Source organism: Andrena cerasifolii, chromosome 6 (genome assembly GCF_050908995.1).
Source record: "Andrena cerasifolii isolate SP2316 chromosome 6, iyAndCera1_principal, whole genome shotgun sequence".
Taxonomy (NCBI): domain Eukaryota; kingdom Metazoa; phylum Arthropoda; class Insecta; order Hymenoptera; family Andrenidae; genus Andrena; species Andrena cerasifolii.
Window position 1 is genome coordinate 9785301 of NC_135123.1, and position 21826 is coordinate 9807126.

The following is a 21826-nucleotide window of genomic DNA, read 5'->3' on the forward strand; positions in this document are numbered from 1 at the left end:
ACAGATCGGGGCTTAACACCGTTTCCACGGGACCGCGCGGCGGCGCGACAAATTAGTGATCCTCTAGGCAGTGATCGGAACAACCTGTATCGTCGCTGATTGGTTGCCACGATTTGGGGCAAAAGCGGAAGTTCGAATAAAATTACAATGCCTGAAGGCTGCTTTATAGGAATCAAGATGGTCGACTATTCGCTCTTGGTGTTCGTAAAGCTATTTGATTCGCCCACAGTTGGTGCATGAGAACAGGGCATTATACTCGTTTTGTGATAAGGCAGTTATTAATCGACTTTATGAAAGTATTAAAGAAGAAATAGATGCTACAGTTTGGAATAATAGAATCATGGACATAGGAATATAGGGACGGAGGAATAGTTGCAGGAGGTAATCCCTTGCGGGAGGGGCGACGAGGTAACATACGCCTTCTTTTTATTGGCTGGTGCTTCGCGCAAGCGCAGTGATGCGTAATGATGAACGTTTGTCGCGTCGCAAGCAGGGATGGTGGCAGCCATATTTGAAGCGTTTCTCGGAGTGTGGTATGCAGTGCGTATTCACCTAATATATTTTAATAATTATAAATGCATCTTTCTCTTCAATTTTCATTATTTTTACAGTTTATATTTGTGAATAATCACTTCGTTAGTATATACTTACAATTAGACGTCTGTACGTACTAATCTGTAACAAACACTTTTTCATAATTAGCGGTACAGAGCATGCGTAGAATGCAACCAATCAAATTCAGGCAGATGTAGGTGGTCTCCCCCCCCCGCCCTCAAATACATATCACTCCCCTTGCCTAAAGTCGCAACTACTCCTCCGTCCCTATATTCCTATGTCCATGAATGGAATAACATTTCGATGCTGTTCGTCTTCAAACAGGATTCTTGGTTTATGTTAATTTTAGTTACGAAACTTTCGTTTCGAATCGACAACCGCCTGCTCGATGTGTTTGTAGTGTTTTGGTACACTTTGAACCAAGTACATCGCAAAGTCCATGCGTTTTATTCGTACTGACCTTGCATTAATCCAGTCCCACATATATGCGTACAAAATGTAAATTCGAAGCACATAAAAGAAGTTAGAATTCATAAGTGTTTACTGCATTCCTATTCCCCACATCTACCAGAAAATAATTGTAAAAGAAATGCATTACGGTCGTCGCGGGAGTCAAGACCCGCGGCGACAGAAAGAGGGGGTCAATTTCTAAGCCTGTTCTACAAAATGACAATGCACTCTATCCACTCTACTCGCAACTATAACCATGTTCCGTCGAAAATCTGCGATTGCAAGATTTAAATTTTCGCACGTAAACATATTGTTTACACATCTTGGTACAAACTCCATAGATAACGCGAGACTTTAAATAGATAAACGGGACCATTATCGCTAATTGTAAGTTCATTAACGAAACGATCTTCTCGTTGGATCGTATTGAATATCGAAATTCGTAGTTCACTTAATTAGAATTTCGCGATGCTGTGAGAAAAGTATTCCGAAAAAGAGGGCATTTGTAGAAATTCTGAAAGTTCAATACGTGTCTCAAACACGGTCTAAATAAACCATCTCCGAGAGCTATTTATAAATACTTGCGATCGACGATAGCAGGGTTGCAATTGAATTTCAGCGCGAAAAAAAATTGATAACAGTTTTTGATAGTAATCCTACTGGAATAGAGGAATATTCTGCAAGTACGAAAGCGGGTAAGGCTGCCATGTTTTCGCCCCACCGTCTGATCAGAGCGAACCTACATTTTATAAGGAGTGTAGCTAATATCGAATCGGGTAGTAACAGCGTTGCTCCGTCGCGAAAACTGTTGCTCGCGGCTCGTCTGGCGCAGAATCAGTCGATACATTCGCTCGTTCGAACATTCACCGTTTCAACCGTGACCATGGAGAAAATAAAGGTAAGCGATCAGCGACCGCTATGTCACTGACATCTGTTTTTGGCAGATACATATACACTCTACACACATTTAAGCTCTTTCCCTGGCAAATGCAAATGCATTATAATTTATGATTATCGAGTTACGAATAAGTCGTATGTTGACTACGTAATGAGAGCAATTTACTTTGTCATGCAATCAATATAAGTGGAAGGAATAATTTTTACATGAAAATGGGTTGTCACATTCTCGCAATTTCCTTTCCATTCCGGCTTATTTTAGGTAGGACCAGTCGTCGATATTTTGGGTGACGAAATGACCCGCATCATTTGGGAGTCTATTAAGGAAAAGCTGATTTTTCCTTACTTGGACATCGAGCTGCACACTTACGACCTAGGTATAGAAAATAGGGATGCCACGGAGGATAATGTCACTGTAGAATGCGCGGAAGCTATTAAGAAGTATAATGTAGGGATAAAATGCGCCACCATCACTCCCGACGAAAAGAGAGTGGAAGAGTTTAAGTTGAAGAAAATGTGGAAGAGCCCCAATGGCACTATTAGAAATATTTTAGGCGGCACTGTGTTCCGCGAACCTATTATCTGTAAAAACATTCCTCGGTTGGTAACTGGCTGGACGCAGCCGATTATCATTGGCAGGCACGCCCATGCCGATCAATATAAAGCGGTAGACTTTTTGGTACCTGGACCAGGGAAGCTTGAAATCACATGGGCCGGAGACAATGGAGAGAAGATCCAGAACACGATTTATACTTTTAAGGGACCTGGAATCGCGCAAGCTCAATATAATACCGATGAGAGCATCCATGATTTTGCTCACAGCTCCTTCAAATACGCTTTGTCCAGAGACTATCCCCTGTATCTGTCTACAAAGAACACTATTCTTAAAAAGTACGACGGCAGGTTCAAAGACATTTTCCAAGAAATATACGACAAGGAGTACAAAGCCAAATTCGAAGCGAAGAAAATTTGGTACGAGCATCGTTTGATAGACGACATGGTGGCCTATGTAATGAAGTCGGAGGGTGGTTTTGTGTGGTCTTGTAAGAATTACGACGGGGACGTGCAATCCGATTCTGTGGCGCAAGGGTATGGATCCCTTGGTATGATGACCTCGGTCTTGATCTGCCCGGACGGACGTACCGTGGAGGCAGAAGCTGCTCATGGGACAGTAACAAGGCACTACCGTCAGCATCAGCAAGGAAACGAGACTTCTACCAATCCGATCGCCTCCATATTCGCGTGGACAAGAGGTTTACTTCACCGCGCGAAGCTGGATAGTAACAAAGAGCTTAAACGATTCGCGGAAGCGCTGGAGGCAGTCTGCGTTAAGACTATCGAGTCAGGCAGCATGACGAAGGATCTTGCGATTTGCATCAAGGGCATGAAGAATGTTACCAGATCTGATTACCTAGAAACATTCGAGTTCATGGATAAGCTGGCGGAGAACTTGGGGAAGGAATTGAAGTGACTAGCACGTAATTCTTTTGATCTGAGACGAGCAAAGTATTAAAGATACAGGGGAAGAACAGTATATATCGCTGGTTGCGGGATAAAAAGAGATTGCATTTAATTCATATAGCGTAGCATGCATGCACAGGTGGTGCGCAATTTGGTGTATGTGTACGAACAGTAATATATGTGAAATTAATACATAGCATATTGTAAAAGGATATTATCCGAGCTACGTCTTGATATTGTATATATCTGTATTATTTCTTATATAAAGATTTTTAAGTAATTGTTAATGTAATCAAACGAATCGACCACGTATCGCTCCTTATCCTGCTTTCAGCAATTGATAACCTTTAGGCAAGATGGTGTGTCCCATGATACTCGAGAAAGTACTGTGAAATGCGATAAGTGGATGCCACGTTGCAAAGAGAATTACGTAACTTTGAGTCAGAGATATACACAGCATGGTTGTTCCCGATTTTAAGAAGAGATTACTAAGGCCATTGACCTCAAGCTGTCTACCAATTTAATTAACCAAAAATTTTTACAGCGACTATTAAACCAAAAATGCTTCGGCTAGTCGCACGAAGTTTTTTTTTGTTGTAATATTAAAATTGCTCGACCTTGGCCGTACAAAAATTTCGGTACACCGAATCCGATTGAATGTTTCATTGGCATTCGGTTAATTTATTAAACAAACCAATTGCTTTTACTACAGACTGAAAAAAAGAAAATCTGTAGGAAGAAAGGTGACGAATATATTCTTTCGCATTGTATTCATTCTTGTCTCCCCCCTCCCCCCCACCCTCATATTATTCCTAAGTAGCGCGTTATCGCCATTGTTGAAGTTTCAAAACGGGAATTCGCCTGTACGGAGTTCCCGATTTTGCTAAAGCTGCAGCGTGATATCTGCGCGATAATAATGTCGGGTCCCGATAAAGATGTCGTTTTCCAAATAAACAAGCTGAACATAGAATTGAGGAAGAAGCTAGAAGTGGTCTCGAAATGGCGAGGTACCCTGTTCACCCTGCATTCTAATTAAAATATAAATCTGGAGTGTTTAATAACCATTCTACTTCTAGTCGAGTGTGCTGAATTGCAACTAGAGTTCCTGAAGCTGTATACTCCCGAGTGCCTCGACATTCTCGAATCACTGACGCAAATGACGGACACGAATACCGGCTCGAAGGATAAGCCATCGAAGTAATGATCGCAGTGCCGGATCTCGGGAGCCTGCCAAGACGCGAAATATGTTTGGCTGCATCGGTAACTTGTATCAAAGGTGAACCGCTATTGTAACTTCGCGCGGATTTCGCGATAAATGAAATAGGATGTACTTATGTTGAAATATATTTATATTATATTCGAATATAGGACTGACACATAGACTGTATCCACAGTTTCATAACACAAGGACAGACAATAATGGATATACGCTTTCTTATCCGACGATATGGAGATTTATGTCTACGGTAGAATCATCGCGTCCGTTTGAATCTCGCCAAATACCTTGCGGTACACCGGCTCTCATCGATATACCTTTGCATCTTGTCCATATCCCTCTGATACAAAAGAAAGTATAGGATATTATCGTAATAAATAATACAGCACCTGTCGGAAGTATTCGTAAGTCATGAGGTGTACGCAGACGGAACGAACTGTCGTGAAACCTGTTATCCCGGGAGTACGAGGATATCGCTGGAAGTTACGAAAGAATCTAGTTGAATTGTGTTATACCCACTGCTGGTCGACGGTCACGTTGACGCGTATTATTACACAAGTCAATTCTGCTTTGCGAGGCTGCCCATCCGAACTTCGATTACTTTACCCGAAAGTAGAAGGTGCAATTCTGCAATAGGTGATTCCTCCTGACACAATGAATGAAGAATGAGTAATAAAATTTATACGAGGTAATCTTGAAGATTAAGTCTTGCACGAAGAAACTCTGTTCTACGCATTTTATTCATTATCTCGAGAGGATTCTGGTGTCCTCTGTTCGTCGACGCGTAGGAAGATTATTGCGGCTTCGATAGCGACCACTACGCGAAAAGATTCGAGAATTTCAGTCGATAATTATTGTCCCTTACCGTTCGTCGTTGCATTTATTTAGAAAAGAAAGAAAGTTCTGAGTGAATCGTTCGGAGGAGCCGTACGCCTCGCAAATCATCGTTCCACGTTTCATTCAACATCCAGGCAAAGTGATCCCGCTATAACCGCTACGGGAGAACAGCTGCTCGGTCTTCGGTCATCTTCGTCAAAGTGCCACGTGTTCTCGAATCGACGCTGAATAATCCCACGAATCATTCTCAAACGCTACACCACAAATAAGACTGCATCATCCTGTGTCGATTTCAAAGGAAAGATTTGCTTTGAAGAACTGAAGCTCGATTCGAGGCCACGCGGTTGGCGGTGAGTACACGCGTTCCTCGACGGAGGTTTCCCAATTGTAACGTAGACTGGTCGCTCCTGCTGTTCAACCATTCTCTCCTTATCGGTCCGATCGCTGAGAGTCGGCCATGTCGTAGCCGCTGTTCAGCCGTCGTTCACCGTAGGGGTAACGGAAGTAGCGGTGCCAGTAGCGGTAATGATAGCGTCTCAGGCAAGACTCGTTGCCGTTCAGGCGGCACTGAACGCTGACTGCGGCGGGGGGTTGCAGCTGGGACAACATCAGTGCCGTGCTGACGCAAGCCTCTTTCGCCTTCAAGCCCTCTCGCGCCTTTTGCGCGTCGCAGACCTTACCGGCTTCCACGGCGTAGTTACCTAAGCACTCTTGCTCCAGGTCGTCCTGCACCTGCAATTCGCCGGAGGTTAAATAGAAATAATTCTAGATCCTAGAATTCTAGAATTTATTTGGCTACCGGATCGATCAGAGAGTAAGAGAATTAAGTGACTTAATTCTCTAATTAATTGAGGGACTTAATTTAAGTCCCTGTGTTCCCTTAAATGTACGAAGGGAAGCAGTACGCAGGGGTAGTGTCGGTAAGGCAGATTGTAGGTAAAATATCAATGCTTATAATAGCTGCTTACGCAGGCCTTGCAGATCTGAAGCATAATGCAGGGAAGATAGAGCATCTGCAGCTCGTCTCCGGCCAAGCTGTCCGCGGTTTTGCACCTCTTCTCGATGGCTTCTAGCTCTGGACAGGCTCTGCTCTCATCACCGCCTGTGGGATAACATAGAACGTTAGGATTAAGGTGTGTGCGTGATCGATGGGGAACCAAATAGCTATTACCCCAATAATTTTTTGCCTCGTTAGCAACGAAGGAAAGAAATATGTATTTTAAATGGAGGCGGTAGGCCTCGCAAATTTTTCAGCTGCCTCCGGTTCTTGTATTATGAATTTAATATTTAAAGAAAAATATTTTATTTTGTAGCTATAACTAGGTGTAAGGATTTAAAATGTGAACCCAGCTTGGGCCTAAATGCAGCCCTGTCGATGGGGGTGACCAAGCTCTCACCTTCTACTTCAACCACGCTATTGCTATTGCGTTTGTCGTTGGATTTAACCGGGCTGCTATTCTCCCGAAAGTTCGAGGTCTGATTGCTCTGAGCCTGGGCGATCTTCTGCGCCTCCATTCGAGCTGCCACGTTGCTCCTGAGGTCGTTCAGTGTCTTCCTCATCTTCTCCAGAGTGTACGCCGCCGCCATGCGCCCCATCACTTTGTCCTTCACCTAGTACCCCACCCAATATTATCAGTACTAAATACTATTAATCCTCCCGAGTCAACTATTGACCCACACCTTCTGCAAGTCCACGGCGTCCTCGGAATCCGCGTATCTCAAGGCCTCCTCGACTATCAGGTCCTTGATGTTCTTTAGCTTCGAGTCCATCTGCTCCAGCTTGTCCTTCCTCTCCGGGTCCTCCTTCTCGTAGTCTCTGTCGTTCCCCTTCAGATTCTCCACCATGTTCTACCGAAATAATTATTACATCGTCTCCGCCGAGTGAATCTTAAGAAACGGTCCCTTTCCACTAGGGAATACAATCCCGGTCATTATTTACTATCGGGATTTTTTTAAGTCTATCTCGGAATTCCGGGACTAATCCCGGGATTGGGTAATAGAAAATTTCAGTAATTAAAATGATTTATTATGTGGTAAGATTCTAAATCTTTATTTAAAGTAAACAAACTTACTTTCTATCATTAGTCTGAAACATAAGCTAAAATCATTTTTAACAATAAAGTCTCAATAAGTAGATAATATCAGTAAACCATTATGAAGATTTTTGTAAATGCGAACGAAGAAATAGCAAAGCACCTAAAGTACATATCTACAAAGTTTCGACTGTGTTCGGACATGTCGCGATTATCGGAATAGCAGAAAGTGAGAATATCATTGTAAAAATAAATATAGTTTAGTTATATAAATCATTATTATTATTGTCATTATTATGAAACGACTATGTTTATTCATTCTGTTTATTTTTATATTTTTCAGGTGTTCATAAAGTGATTCACATTTTTAAAAAATCCCGAACTTCTCGGGATTAGTTATATCAAATCCCGGGATTTTTGGAATCCAAAAAACAGCCGGGATCGCGGGATCCCGAGACACCGTATCCCGGGATTGTATTCCCTACTTTCCACTCACCTCGTAGTATCGTTGCAGCATCCACTCATCGTCCTGGTTCTGGGTCCCCTGCCCAGCCAAGAATGTCGCCTTCTTCCTCCTCCGATCGATGCCGAAGTACTGGGACCAGTCCACGCTCTTCTTCCTCACTTCGATGGACTTCGACTTCCCCTGCTTCGTGGCGTTCTCCTTCTGTCCCTTCGACGGCAGGCTGACTTTCGGCGGCTCCGACGAGCTCTCGTGTTTCGTCTTCTCGTGGTCATGATCGTGGCTGTGGTCGTGGTCGTGGTCGTGGTCGTGATTATGATCGTGGTCATGATCGTGGCTATGATCGTGATCGTGCTCGTGGGTGTGGTTGAGACTGCCAGTGGACTGTGTGCCAAATAATGCTCCCAAGTCTTGAGCAACCTGTGAGCAAATTTTTATTAACAATTCGAGAGACGAAAGGGTCTTGCCGGTTAAGCCCAGGGAAAACGGTCCCAGCAATTTTAATACTTATGTATAACAAATAATGTTTTTTGCCTAGAAAACCGAGAGAAATTTCACTGAGAGAAATATCAGATCTCTACCCCCTCTCATTAGGGTGGTATGGGGATAACCAAGCTTCCACCTCCCAAGCTCCTGAGGGCTGCAACCAGGCTTACCTTGGGGTCCGTGATCTGTTTCTGAACAGGCAGCGGTTTAGGGCTCCTCTTGGCGACCGGGTAGCGCTTGACCATGCTTCGATAGGTCCTCATGTCTCGCCCAATCGGGTACCTCCCGTTCACGTTCCTGCGCTCAGCCAGAGAAAGGTACAGCAGGTTGGGATCCTGCTCTCGATCGGCGTACTCGTTCTCGTCGGGCTCTGCGCCCTGGCCGCGAGTCACGGACTCCTTGTTCAGCAATTCACCCCAGGACATCGGGCCCGAGTTCCTGGAAGGGTGCATTTAATTAATACCGTTACTAGCCGACTGCGTCGTTCAAGAAGATCGTTCACTCACTCGTAGAGCTTATTGTTTCCCCGGTCGCCTCGGTATCGATCGTAAAGCACCTGCCGCGCGTCCATGTAGCCCTCGTCGTCCGCATCTCCGAGGGTGTAGGGAGATCTGTCTTGGAGCTCCTCCAGGAACAGCTTCGCCAAGTCTTTGTTGTCGACGCTCGCCCTCTCGGAATTGGCGCCTCTTTTCCGGCTGGAGCTCCGCTCGCGTTCCCTGAAGAGGGACGTCACTGGCTCCTCCTGAAGGGACTGATTAATTCAACTCCCCTTAATTAGCCTTTGCCTTTCCTATTGAACGGTGTTTCGATGGTTGTTTGTTTACGTACAGGTCGTTTACCCTTTGGCGGGGGTTGAGGGATGGTTGAAGGTAGGACGGAAGGAGCGATTTTATGACTAAGAAGCGAACTCGAATGGCAACCTCAAGATTAGATGCATTATTATGTTTTTTAAGAAACTGTTTTAAAAAAACTGAAAATATAAAAAAAAATTTAATTGATTTCTTTGATATATACATATTATTAAAATAATCAAACATCACGTTCTACTAGTTTTACGTTTATTGTCCTTCTTTATTTATTTAAATAAAATATTATTATTACGCAAGTTGCGTTTATTTAAGAAATTGATGTTTGATTATTTAAATATCTACTTGCAAAGAAATCGAGTTGAATTTATGGATATATACTATTATCGATAAGTCTCTCACGAATTCTTGAGAATCTTCGAGACGCTACCTATGTCTGAGTTTCTGTCGGTATTTTTTTTAGATAGTTTTTTTTCTTATTTTTCTTTTTCAAAAAATTAGAACGACGAGCTGTTACCACTTGCTGTATGCTTTCCAGATATTCAATCAACGCCCTCTCCAGCAGCTTCTTATTCAGATCCTGGAATCCATTCCCCACGGTCTCCAGCTGTCCAGTTTCTAAAACCAATGGCCCTTTTCGTTAGTAAAAACGTGTCGAATCTCCTGCTAAAGTAATTGTTCACCGTTTGGCAGGAATTCTATTTCCTCGTCCTCCTCGTCGATCTCCCTGTCGCCCTGCCGGTCCCTGTCGAACTTCCTGTCAGCTTCGTCGCCGCGGTACTTGAAAGGCAGTAGGTCGCCGTAATAGTCCTGGGAGTTAGTGTCCAAGGATCGTTGCTTCCTGGTGATGGCATTCAGAGCTCCTTTCAGAGACTCCTCCATGGTCTGGTGCGGCACCATGGCCAACGCCGTGGCTGTGCCCGCCATTAGGAATACCAAGAGCCATTCTTTCCGCGACATTGTCCCTTCGAGCCAGACACCCATGTTAATTCTGATCGACGAAGGAACAGAGCGAGGGTCGATAATTAAGTTACTAACAAGGGAAGTTAGGCGACCCGGAAATTCAGAAGATTACGCAACTTTGTGTATAAATAGAGTAGTTCACGCGTAAGACAAACCTATTCTTTGTTAATGTCATAGTGCGATTTTGAAAAAATTCAGAGTTCTCTTTTTCGCTGTATATCTCGAGAACGGCAAGAGATATCGAAAAGAAGTATAAACAAAAATTGCACCTTTTTTATATATCTATAAAATAGCGTAAAAATTATTATCGAAAAATCCATATTTTACAAGTCACCCCCACCACCAACCCCTAATTCGATAGTTACTTTTACGCAGTTTTGTAGGTAAAAAAGAAAGGTGCAACTTTTCTTGAAACTTCTTTCCAATATCTCTCACCGTTCTCGAGACATTCCACGAAAAAGAAATATCTGCCTTTCGTTTAACTTTTACTTTCACACAAAGTTCCATAATTTTCTGAATTTCCGGGTCGCCTAACTTCCCTTGTAACAATACGAACAGAAGGGGTGGTTCTGAATTCCACTCGACAAACACTTCGGAGCGAATCGCAGGAAGATAGAGAGAGAGTTCGAAAGGGTGTTCCACCCCCGAATCTCTCAGCAGCGAAACGGTAAGAAATGTCACTAAGGGATGCTCCCCGTTAGTCTCGCAACAGAGAGGGATGGAAAGTGTGTTACTAGTCCCTGTTTAATCTCCTTTAAGTCGGCTATCGATTGCAGCGAAAGGGCAGCGAAGTCCCTCTCGTCCACCCGAAGACGTAGTAACGAAATCTGTCATTAGTGACGCAACAGCGGCCGTTATTGCGCCGAGAAAATCGATCCAGCTCGGCCTTCGATCCCGGAATTCCAAGAACAAGAGATCCGCCATCGATCAGAGCGTTTAATTCCCCGCCGGCAGCGCGGCCGAGCCTAACTTCCACCCAGAGAACCCGGAACGCCATCCGTGCACCCGCTTCCTTTTCTCCAGCCAGCAGATCGATAAGCGTAGCGGCGTTCTACGCGTAGAACAGTCTCCAACGCGTCGCCGTGAAATCCGCGACGACCAGCCTGGAATCCTCCGTCTCTCCCCGAACCCCCGCGGCGGGTTACGTTATTGGTGTAACAACGAAATTTCCCGATGCCGATTAGAAATAATTCCGAGTAACTCTTATCGCCAATGCGAGCGCCCGAATTCGCTCGAACAGCGGTGATCGATAAGCCGGCTAATCAGGCCAGCGAGATCGCCGGCCAGTATTCCACTGTTATCTCGGCGACAGGAACACCGACGATAGGGCAGGAGCTGCTGCGATCGCGCTATATCACGGACGGAACGTTCACCTTTAACGTGAACTTGCCACGGTCACAGCCACCCGCATAACGGGGAACGCGAGGCTAACAGATGGCGAGGAGAGACGCGGCTTCCGGAGATCCTGCCGCGACGAGTGGACGCGTTTCTTTTCTATCCTGCGATCTCTTGCCGACTTTAGGGGTCGCGGGCATGCAAACGCGCGCTGGACGGTTCTCTTCGCTCGATAAACGTTTATCGAGAAGGGCTCGGGGGGGACCGGAAGCGGACTACGTCGAGGGGAGGGTGTCGCAGGGGGTGACTTACTTGGATTTTAATTACACATTCGCGTGGCACGGGCGCTCGCGTTGCGTGCCCTTTTCTCGCTTTCTTTCGCTCTCTGGCTTTTTGTTTTCGTTCCAGAATTTCCACCTGGATCGCACCGCTGACGTGGACGGCTCCTCGGGCGCGCGGGACTCCGTGGTGTCTTCCATGGCTACCGATGACGCGGGCTTTTATATAGGGGCCAGGGGGATCGATAGAAGCGCGCATGGATACGGAGGAGCGGGCAGCAGCAACAAGTAAAGGCGTGCGGGGTGTGCCTAGGAAAACACACCGAGCCGGAAAATTATGAGCACGCGGAGGCTTGCGGGGAGAGGGCCAGCGCGATTAAACGGGACGTAAATACGTCGGATGCTCTTTAGGAAACTGGGGGTGTCGCTGCGGGTACTGGAAGCGGACACTGTTCGGGTTCCTCGCCTCGCGGCGACCTGGGTGCCTCTGATTTTCTGCGGGGGATGAGCTGCGAGGATCGAAGCTCCAAAGGGTGTCTTAGGAACGGGGTTTGGTAGTTGGAGAGCCGGTCGGGTCGAGGGAGCACTTAGAATACTTACACTGGACCTCATAAGTGGTAGGGTACTCCATGGCGAATAATTTTTTTTAAATTAAGTTGCGAATTTATCGCAGAATTATTTTGAATTTAAAACAGCGGGGAGTATTCAAATACAATAGGGGTTGTAATACTTGGGAACTTATGGACTACTTAAGAGGGGAGCCTGCGGTAACTATAGTTGAAAATCGAGGCTTTGGGGGATTTTTTTTAAAGGAAGTATTTAATTGATTTTTCTCAAACTTTCAAGATATTGTATCGTCAGGTTAAGGTAAATAATTTTTTTTTATTGAGAAAGAATGGCAAATAGCAGTCACAAGGGCTTGTTTTGACTACCCAGTCCATTGGCGGCGAAATTGTTCCGCGGCGGACAACGCAGCGTCTATTCTGTTCATTTGAAAGCAAAAATTTAAAACATTTTGTTTATTGATATTGAACTATTGATTTATAAAAAAAAAAAATTGATTCTTTCGGCCCGCTAGCCCAGGCTCAACCCTTAAGATACCTACTTAGGAACGGCGGTGTACGTGGAAGGATGTGGCTCCGGTCAGTTTATGTAGATTCGAAGGCTTATGTGAAATCGAAGGATGGGATTGGGGTGGCTTTCTTAAGGAGAACTCTCGTGGATCCGCGTTTCGTTTCTATGGTTTCGTCACCTTTTACGGTTATCGAACGACACGTCACGTCCATTTAAAGGAATGCGACCACCCGTATGCACGTGACCGACGGGGGCTGCTCCCGAGGATTCGTTCGCATTTCCTCGGGAAAGCATGCCGCGATTATCGGCTCTCCTCGAGCTTCCCTGTATGCTTTTTATAATTAAAAAAACGGGGCAGGATGTTGGTTAGTGGTGCAATGGATCCTTGGGGTATGAAGTAACGAAGATAATGAAGGTAACTTACAAGGGAAGATCCCGAACCCGAAAATTCAACAAATTCTGAAACTTTGGGAATTTGTAGGGGATTTCCTCCTGATTAGAACGCAACTTCTGTTTGCTGCCCAAATCCACTCTAAGGGGGTGGAATTGACCCCTGAAAATCTAATTATTTTGCGATTTTGTGTTATAACTCGTGAACTGTAAAATATTTTTTTTACCAAATAATAGATCTAATTAAAAGAAGTAACTTTCGTCTTGAAACTTTTTTCCATCTCGTACGAGATATAACACAAAATTGGAAAATAGCCGAATTTTCAGGGGTTAATTTCACCCCCCTCGAGTGAATTTGGGCAGTAAACAAAAATTGCGTTGTAATCAGGAGGAAATCTCCTACATATTCACAAAGTTTCAGAATTTTTTAAATTTTCGGCATCGGGATCTTCCCTTGTTAATGAAGCAATTTGAACAGAAAGACAGTGCTGCGGATAGTACCATCGTTAATACTATCACCACTATTGTCACTCCGCTATTAAGGCATCTGCCTCTACTACAGTGGAGAGCTGGATCTAAGAATATTGGTTGCCAGGAGAGAAAGGAGACCCACTCGTAATTTAATTTTTATAAGTAAATAAAATATTAAAAAAACACGTAAGTGGCAAAAAGGTGCAATTAAAATTTTTGCAAAATAAGTGTATATTTATTACATTCTTAAATATAAAGTATCCTCGAAGAATGATGTTATTAAAATCGTAATACAACGTAAATTTTAGTAGCATACAGTAATAATATCGGAACTTCTATTATATCTTCAAGCTACTAAGAGGTCATTAACGTTTTAACATATTGTTTGATGTTCAAGGAACCCTCTTCATCGGAGACCCACAGAGCCTGCTTGCCATCGAGCAAGCTAACACCCTGCTTGATCCACCACAGAAAGTATCCCCACTACATCCACCAAAACTCCAGTAAAATATTATTCCAACACCTTCGCAGCATCGCCCACAATCTAAACAAGTACCCAAAAGTTACTTCCAGTACCCAAGTCGATTCGTAAAGCTCAGAATCAAATACCCAGTTCCACGAACTCTCCTCCCATCCCCATCGCCGCCGAGCGAAATTCCAATCGCTTCGCTTCTCCGCTCCAACTTCCATCTCGTCGCCCATCGCGCGTATACTTAGCACCATTGTTCGCCGCGTCATACCTCGTCGATAAGGGGTGATATTGAGGCGTCAAGGCTGCCCGCTGGCTCCGCGAATCTCCCAGAAGCCGGCGTATTGTTCGGAACGAAATAAAGCCCGCTTCGATAGGCCGGATGATACATCTTATCCGATACGGCGATAAGCGACCGGTTATCGGGGCCGATAACGGGCAAGACCGCTCGGTCCCGCCGGTGGGACAGTGTCTGAGGGACCTCTCGAAAAGGATGCCGCAGGCGGGACGCAGCTGCTGGGAATATTTGTGCATCCTGGAAGACCGGCCCCGACTCAGCGACGATCGCTCGGATCCCTGAAGCGGCGGGAAGGGAGCGCGCACAACCCCCGAGTGCCCGCGCGGAAAAGTGACCCCGTCGTAATAACGTTCACGCTTCGCGGTCGATCGATCCGTCTATATTCCCCCGCGGCTTGACGTTCATTAAAATTAATTAATTCGACAAGCCACGCCGCGAGAAACGCGGGGAATCGCCTGGGCGAGTTATGGTGTAAACGGCTGGCCCGCTCACGAGGATAATCCTGCATCGGGGGTGCACTGTGACATGGAAGTCGGCGACCTTAATCGCGTCACCTTCGGTAATTACGAGAGCCTGTTTATTCATTCTTTTCCTCTCAGATTCCTCGCTCCCCTCGTCCTCGAGGATCGATCCAGCGCTTCGGCTCCGGTCTTAACGATCCTGCGGCGCACGCGGTGCAGAGCACTCGAATATGTGCGGGGAATTAACGCTGGCGAAACGGGTGATCCTTCGGGGGAAGAAAGGGTCGAAGGTTATAGGAAGTGTCCTCAAGCGAGCCTTACAATTAGCTTCTCGGGTAAGTCGGCTCCGCAGATCCATCGAGTAGGGTAAACTGTACAGTGGCACCTTAACCGGAAATTATTCAAATAAAATATCTTCAGTATGTATTAAGTGTTTTATTTTGAAAATATTCGGTGAACAACAGAAACAGGCATACAAGTACGATTATTGTAATATTTAATAGTACAGTTATTGTCACAGCGTGTATCAATTCGACGTGCGTTAGGAAAACTACTTGCCTAGCGCGTTTTATTTTTCTTACGAAAAACAGCACGTTTCCCAGTTCAGTTTTCAGTTTGCCACGCAAAGAAAACACATTACATCGTTTCTGACGAACATTAGCCACGAAGAATAGCACATTTCGAATTTTGCGGGGAAAACTAACACGTTATTGTACTGGTTCCACACTCAGAATAGCACATTTTGGATTATACTGGAAAAACTATCGCGTCGTGTCGATTGCTGCGGTATAAAGTTTTTTGATCATAGCCAACGAATTATTATTGGCGCTCAATAACTACAAATAAATTGCTGACTTTTTAATACTTCATTCTTCGTTAATAACTGAAAATAAAAATATATAGGAGAATCGGACATAAGAAAAGAAAATTAGAATCCAGGCAGAGTCATCTAGTTCAGGATAATTGTTTAAGAAAACCATTAACCCCTCCTCTTCGCGGAGTGTTTCTCTTCTACGCGGCAAAATATACTTACTCCCAGCGGCGCACTCAGGATTTAATCTTGGAGGGAGCAAAGTTGAAGGGATAAAAATATTTTTAATGCAAATTCAATAAAATTCATTAGGCGATTATACAAATTTATTTAAAGAATAAAATCCAGTTTTCTTTTCTTCTCACAAAGCCCCCCTGCTTTGGGGGTGCCTGCTCCTTATTCAAATTTTAAGAAACCGCCTGAAACTCGGCCCCTTCTTTGCGGTATTACCAGATGCAAAATAGCTGTAAAGGAAAATTAAGAAACGGGTAGAAAAGTACATTCTAAGCTCGTAACCTTTGATATCTCGCTTTTTAATCAGAAGTGCCAATGGTTAGCGCAGTGCCAGCATTGGTGCGGTTTACCCTACAAGTGGACATGTTTGCGGAGCAAGTATCAAGTGCTTTAATTGGTCTCAGAAGCGGGAGCTCATTTGCAGAAACTTTGTTACTACGCTGTAGCCTCTAGATTTAGATTTCCACGAAGGATCAACTTTGTTCGCGGCGGTGGCATTGGTAAGGGATGAACCTCTATATTCGATCGGCCCTCCTGGTAGAATATAGCGGTGGGCGAATATTACCGAATGATCGTGACAAGGTTCGCTGTTTTAATTGCGCAGAGTACGGCATCGTGAGTACCGAGTCGTTGGAACTGACACAGGCCATGGCAATCGATTCGCCCCCAGTCTTCACGAGCCCTCACATCATTACGTTACAGCCTCAAGGTAAACGATAACGTGCACACGTGACTGGCAGATTACGGTGAATGCTGGTTATTCCGCCGTATCTCCTTGATAATGAAAGACAGAGCGCTTTGATTGATTTTAAGCTATAACGTTTCCAGCACATGCACTATTCTATTTAAGAGATAAAAAGCGAGACTCGCGGGTACCATGCTCTTCGTTAAAGCGAGGGTCGCCACCTTTCCGCGACCTTCCGCAGGGTCTTCTCCCCTTGGCGCAGCCCACAGTGCGCATGATCTTGGGAATTTGGTTGCGGAGTCACTTTTCCTCCCTCTGTCGAACGAATGGAATTAATTTCAGGCCCCCAGGTTGTGTGAAGTTTGGGTGGCAGCGTTTCATGGGAGGGGCCATTTTAGTTCGTCGCATTTAAGGGTAGTGGGTCGATGACCTTGATCTATGATTAGCAGGGGCGAGTTTGTGTATAGACTAAGTTGGTCGCAGCATAGGGCAGCAAATTTTGGGGAGCGACAATTTTTCAGCGAAAGAAATTGGGGAGGGTTTAAACACAGAGGCTTCAGACAACTTTAAAAACAATTCACTCATATGCGAGTTTACATATTGAATTAATTTTTAAATTGTCTCCGCTCCTTTAAATTAAATTATTTCACGTTATTTCGCAGCGCACACTTGTTAGCCTAGGGGCGCTAAATCTCAGACTCCACCCCTCGTAATTAAGGAACGATAGAAATTTAAGTTTTAGTTCAGAGAAGCGTTTCTTCTGACAGAGAAATATAATTAAGATCACTGTTGGAATTCCAAGAAATAGAAACGACCCTTTTCGACAGGGGAGCTCGAAGACCAACCAAACCCGAGAGTAATTCCAATTCACGCTCAAGATTGGATATCGACTCCGAGATCGCAGATGAGCGCGCTCTCCGGAAATCACTTCCTGGGCAACGTGGAGCAGTTGGAAATACAGCAGATCGTCGATCTGAGTACACGTCAGTGACTTTTCTCGGGCATTTGTCATTTCGAAAGTGGAACTAAGCAAAATGGAAATAGCAGGAAAAAGGAAATTTTAAAGAAGCCTTAAGGGGTTACATACTCTTGACAGATCGAAAATAGGGTCATTTTTATAAATTTTTTTCGTATAAAGAATATAATTAAGAATATAATTTTTTTCATATTTAAAAATCAAGATATATATATATATATATACCTTGTTGTATTTTAACTAAATTTGATTAAAATTTTGCACGTATATTCTGAAGACTATAATCTAGTACTCTTCCAGACGATTTTTAACAGAAGAAGATGAAAACTTAGGTCGAAAATCACATGTTCGACTTCGAGTAGCTGCCATTTGTCAAAAAATTAATTTCTTCAAAATCGGTGCCGTCAAGCACTAGATTACTATCTTAAGAATATTCGTGCAAAATTGTATTCAAATCGGCCCACTAATCTCTGAAATGTTTTTGGTAACGCAAATGCTGCAACTATGAACAGGCCTTGGGGGGTGGGGCTGCTATGGCGCCATTTCTTAAGCTACAAAATTTCTTTTTTAAGAGAATACAGCTTAATTTATGCACAACAAGGTGTATATCTTGATTTTTAAATATGACGTTCCTTTGTATGAATAAAAAAATCATAAAGATGACCCTATGTTCCGACCAGTCAAGTAACTGAACTTAAACATTGGTATCTCAGGTATCGCGTGCTTCAAAGGCATCGCGCTATGAATTTTTCAATGCTTGAAAGTGGTGGTAATTTTTAAACAATTCCCGCAGTGCTCGGTAGGGTGGAAAGGGGCTTGCAGTACAGGGTGAAGGTGCCGAATGCTGAGACACTGTTCCTTGCCATGGAATCGAGACCTGCTAGCGAGTCAGTCGGGTTCAGCTGTTCGAAATTCATTCGAGACGATCACACTTTGAACGTGATGGACCAGTGGGGCGAGCCAGCGTTCATCATGAAGATCAATTCCAGGTGGAGTTACACGCTGACCAAGTTGCGCGTGAGTTGCAAGCTCTCATTGCGATCTTCTGCCTCCTCCCTTCGATGCTTACGATTTAGGAACCTTAGAAGAAGAAATCTGATCGTAAAGTGCTCTAAGAAACTCAAGCAAGTACTCGAATTCTGTGGTAACACTTCGCAGCGTAAGAAAGCTGGCGTGCAAGGTGGGTTGCAGTCCTGCCGGGGTGCAAGTCTGGTTGCAGTTGCGCAGGGGCTTCCGTCCACATTTCAGTAATTGCTTAATACTAAAGAAAGGTCATAGCACACGCGAGCATAGGAACTTTTCCCATCACTTTCATACTTGAAATCGGTGGCGCATTTAAGGAAAAAGGCCCATGTGGCGAACGTTCTGGGACACCCAGTATGCATAACCGAATTATTGCAAATAACACGCGCGTTTGGTATGAAAATTATGGGAAACGAAAAAAATATAGTGTTTTGATAATATCATTAATTAAGCGAATTTAACTAAAATTTAAATCTATTCAATTTTTCAGTATAAACTTAATAAAAATTGCTTTTTAAAAATAAGCGATTTTTTTCTCTAGCCAGGGGGAGGTAACTACCCGCTTGCCCCGCGCTGCGGACGCCCGTGGCCCTAAGGGGCCTTGAAGCTTGATAAAATCACTCAAATTTTCTTTACCACTTCGCGCGTCAAATTCAGACACTTCTCTTTTACACAGAAAATCACGGTGGGGAGCTCGAACCTGATAGGTACAGTGGAGGAGAATTTCAGTATAATGGGGCCGAGTTTCACGATCTACGATGCAATGAGGAATCAGCTGTGCAATATAAGCGGCCCGAACATTTGCGGCTGTTGCATGTACAAGGAAGCCCAATTTCAGGTAGCGTGCACAGTAGAGTAGAATTATTTTCGATTTCGAAGAAACTCGATTTTGAAAATGTGCAGGTGGTACAGCAGTGTAAAATGTTTCCCAACCTTTTTTGAGTCGAGACCCCCTTTTATAATATTCAAATAACCTGCGACCCCCCTCCCCCTATATAAGGTAAGGTAGATTTAATAAGGTAAAGGAAACATATTAAAAATTGGTATTTCAGAATATAATTCTAACTTGATAATATTTTTAAAAAAATCTAAAACACCGTGGCGACCCCAGAAAACACTTCGCGACCCACAGGTTGAGGATCACTGTGGTAAAGAGGACTAATGATTCAGGCCGAATTATTTTTCAAATCATTGCAGGTAGTCTCCGTAGACGGTACTCATCAAATCGCAACTCTGATGCACCAATGGAACAATACTCTTCACGACTACAACTTTCTAATCACATTTCCCGCAGAGACAGATATGAAGCTGAAGAGCCTACTCCTAGCCGCGACATTTTTACTGGTATATGAGTATATAGATAGAATTATACACCTGCTTTTTTTTCATACTGGGTATTTCAGCAGGGCCCGATCTAGCTCTTTCGCCGCTCTGGGCAGAAATGATTCTTGCCGCCCTTTAGCTATAAATAATTTTTTTAAAATATAATTTTTCACGGTGAGTGAAATTTTTTTGTATTTAATATTCATGAGTTGCCACTAATTAATCAATTTTGCCGCTCTGGCCGCAGCTGCCCTGCTCGCGCCGCGTAGATCGGGCCCTGTATACTAGTAATGAAAACCGCTGCTACGTTAACAGTAGGCGATAATAAGCGTCCACGCGAAGTGTCGCGGGTATTGCCCCAGTGACAGCGTAATCTGCGAGTAAAAATAAGAAAAAATCCTTCGTAAACGCGGAGTCATCGATGTTTTATTAAAAATTGCGAACAAAAGAATGAAGCGATAAGTGAACTGCTGTTCGCACGGTATAACATGGCACCAGGCTTACCACATTTATCTAATCAGTTTACGTCTTTACTACCTGAGCTTAACGAATATGATAAACACATTCTCTATTAGTCCCAATATTATTTACTGTGTTGCACAACATTTGTACCGAGATACAGTACTTGCATCGAGACGTTTATGACTCCATATTAATACATTTCCATTTTCTTTTTAACCGTAGAACGCTTATAACAAGAATAGAACACATATCCAAATTCTTCAAATATATTCGGCCAGCCTTATCCGTTCTGAATGAAATCAGATTCTACTTATTTTCATATTCCGTACTGCGCGATACCTTAAGTTTTCATGCATCTTAAATTTGTTAGTTCTGCCCTTTAACTATGCTCTGTACTGCGAAAGCGTAATTTGCTATGGTATATGTAACGTTTCAGGAGTATATATACTTCGGCTGAAGAAAGAGCCAATCGTCGTCACGGCGGCCCTAAAATGAAATAGGTAACAGGAGGAACTTTAATTTATTGGAACGTATCACCTTCCGTCTCGTTCGTAAAAAAAGAAGCACAAATCAGCAATGCCGAATGAGAAGTTCCATGTAGAAACATGAACTACTTCGTCTGAGTTCACGGATTTCACACATTGCAACGATCTACTCGTTATCTCTTGATATTGATAGCGAATTCGGTAATGCGGTGCCAACAAATGTCTTGGATTGGTTGATTCTTATAGAAGGGAAGATAACTCTATAAGAACTAACCAATCCAAGTCATTTTTTGGCACCAGTGCAGGTCAGAGCGAGTACTAAATTCGCTATGAGGTCTTCAACCATTAAGTGTTTAGGGATAACCGTATCTCATACATTTTTATGTTCTTTTTTCTGTGAAACTTATATTATCGTGATATGAATTTTGTATGAAGCGTTGCATAACTCCAAATAAAAAATCTGTTCCAAATGCGCGTCAGAATTTCATTCGTACCGTACCCTTCTTTAGGAGAGCCCATCAAGACTTCCATCTGCAATAGGTATCGACAAGAATTTCGTGTGATTAATAGCAAAGTCAAGTGAAGTATAATATAAGCTTCAGAAATGTGAGTATTACAGGTGTTGGATAATAATAGTATATTTAATTGAAAGATTATTACTGGTCTAGGATCTCCGATGATAGACTGCGATTACGTTATCATATATAATTAAACACACGCATACAGTGCACATTTTTAATTGAAAAGTCTCCGAAGAAAACACTGTATGGGCGGTATTCTCAGTCGCTACTTATTCTTAAGCAAATGCTTAAGCATGCGGCATCCTCTACTAACCTAGTAGCTAGTAAAGGATGCCGAATTCTTAAGCATTTGCTTAAGAATAA

At 43.7% G+C, this 21826-nt stretch overlaps 4 protein-coding genes across 8 annotated transcripts; 3 read left to right on the top strand and 1 right to left on the bottom strand.

The window, feature by feature from the left end:
* Positions 1 to 1382: 1382 nt before the first annotated feature.
* Positions 1383 to 3645, top strand: Idh (isocitrate dehydrogenase [NADP] cytoplasmic). The gene is made up of 2 exons (XM_076815076.1): positions 1383 to 1903; positions 2165 to 3645. Exons 1-2 carry the CDS (start codon positions 1712 to 1714, stop codon positions 3371 to 3373), a joined length of 1401 nt encoding a protein of 466 aa, XP_076671191.1. The 5' UTR covers positions 1383 to 1711; the 3' UTR covers positions 3374 to 3645.
* A 143-nt stretch (positions 3646 to 3788) lies between these two features.
* Positions 3789 to 4580, top strand: LOC143370242 (uncharacterized). The gene is made up of 2 exons (XM_076815089.1): positions 3789 to 4370; positions 4440 to 4580. The coding sequence occupies exons 1-2, from the start codon at positions 4280 to 4282 to the stop codon at positions 4562 to 4564; spliced, it is 216 nt and encodes a 71-aa protein (XP_076671204.1). The 5' UTR covers positions 3789 to 4279; the 3' UTR covers positions 4565 to 4580.
* Positions 4581 to 4694: 114 nt separating this feature from the next.
* Positions 4695 to 11985, bottom strand: LOC143370235 (uncharacterized). 5 transcript variants are annotated; one of them, XM_076815068.1, is made up of 10 exons: positions 11815 to 11985; positions 9888 to 10169; positions 9722 to 9822; positions 8905 to 9149; positions 8569 to 8836; positions 7946 to 8332; positions 7097 to 7264; positions 6814 to 7027; positions 6385 to 6518; positions 4695 to 6148 (listed from the first exon to the last, which is right to left on the bottom strand). In XM_076815068.1, exons 2-10 carry the CDS (start codon positions 10162 to 10164, stop codon positions 5846 to 5848), a joined length of 2097 nt encoding a protein of 698 aa, XP_076671183.1. In that variant the 5' UTR covers positions 10165 to 10169; positions 11815 to 11985; the 3' UTR covers positions 4695 to 5845. The 5 variants fall into 5 exon arrangements, with proteins under 5 accessions (XP_076671183.1, XP_076671182.1, XP_076671184.1 ...); XM_076815067.1 differs by having other exon boundaries at positions 9888 to 10195; XM_076815069.1 differs by lacking the exon at positions 11815 to 11985 and adding an exon at positions 10724 to 11088.
* A 2649-nt stretch (positions 11986 to 14634) lies between these two features.
* Positions 14635 to 21693, top strand: LOC143370454 (phospholipid scramblase 1). Its single transcript, XM_076815592.1, has 8 exons — positions 14635 to 15041; positions 16593 to 16697; positions 17501 to 17656; positions 18443 to 18666; positions 19349 to 19510; positions 19870 to 20016; positions 20894 to 21548; positions 21611 to 21693. The coding sequence occupies exons 1-7, from the start codon at positions 15008 to 15010 to the stop codon at positions 20912 to 20914; spliced, it is 849 nt and encodes a 282-aa protein (XP_076671707.1). The 5' UTR covers positions 14635 to 15007; the 3' UTR covers positions 20915 to 21548; positions 21611 to 21693.
* The last annotated feature ends 133 nt before the right edge of the window (positions 21694 to 21826 follow it).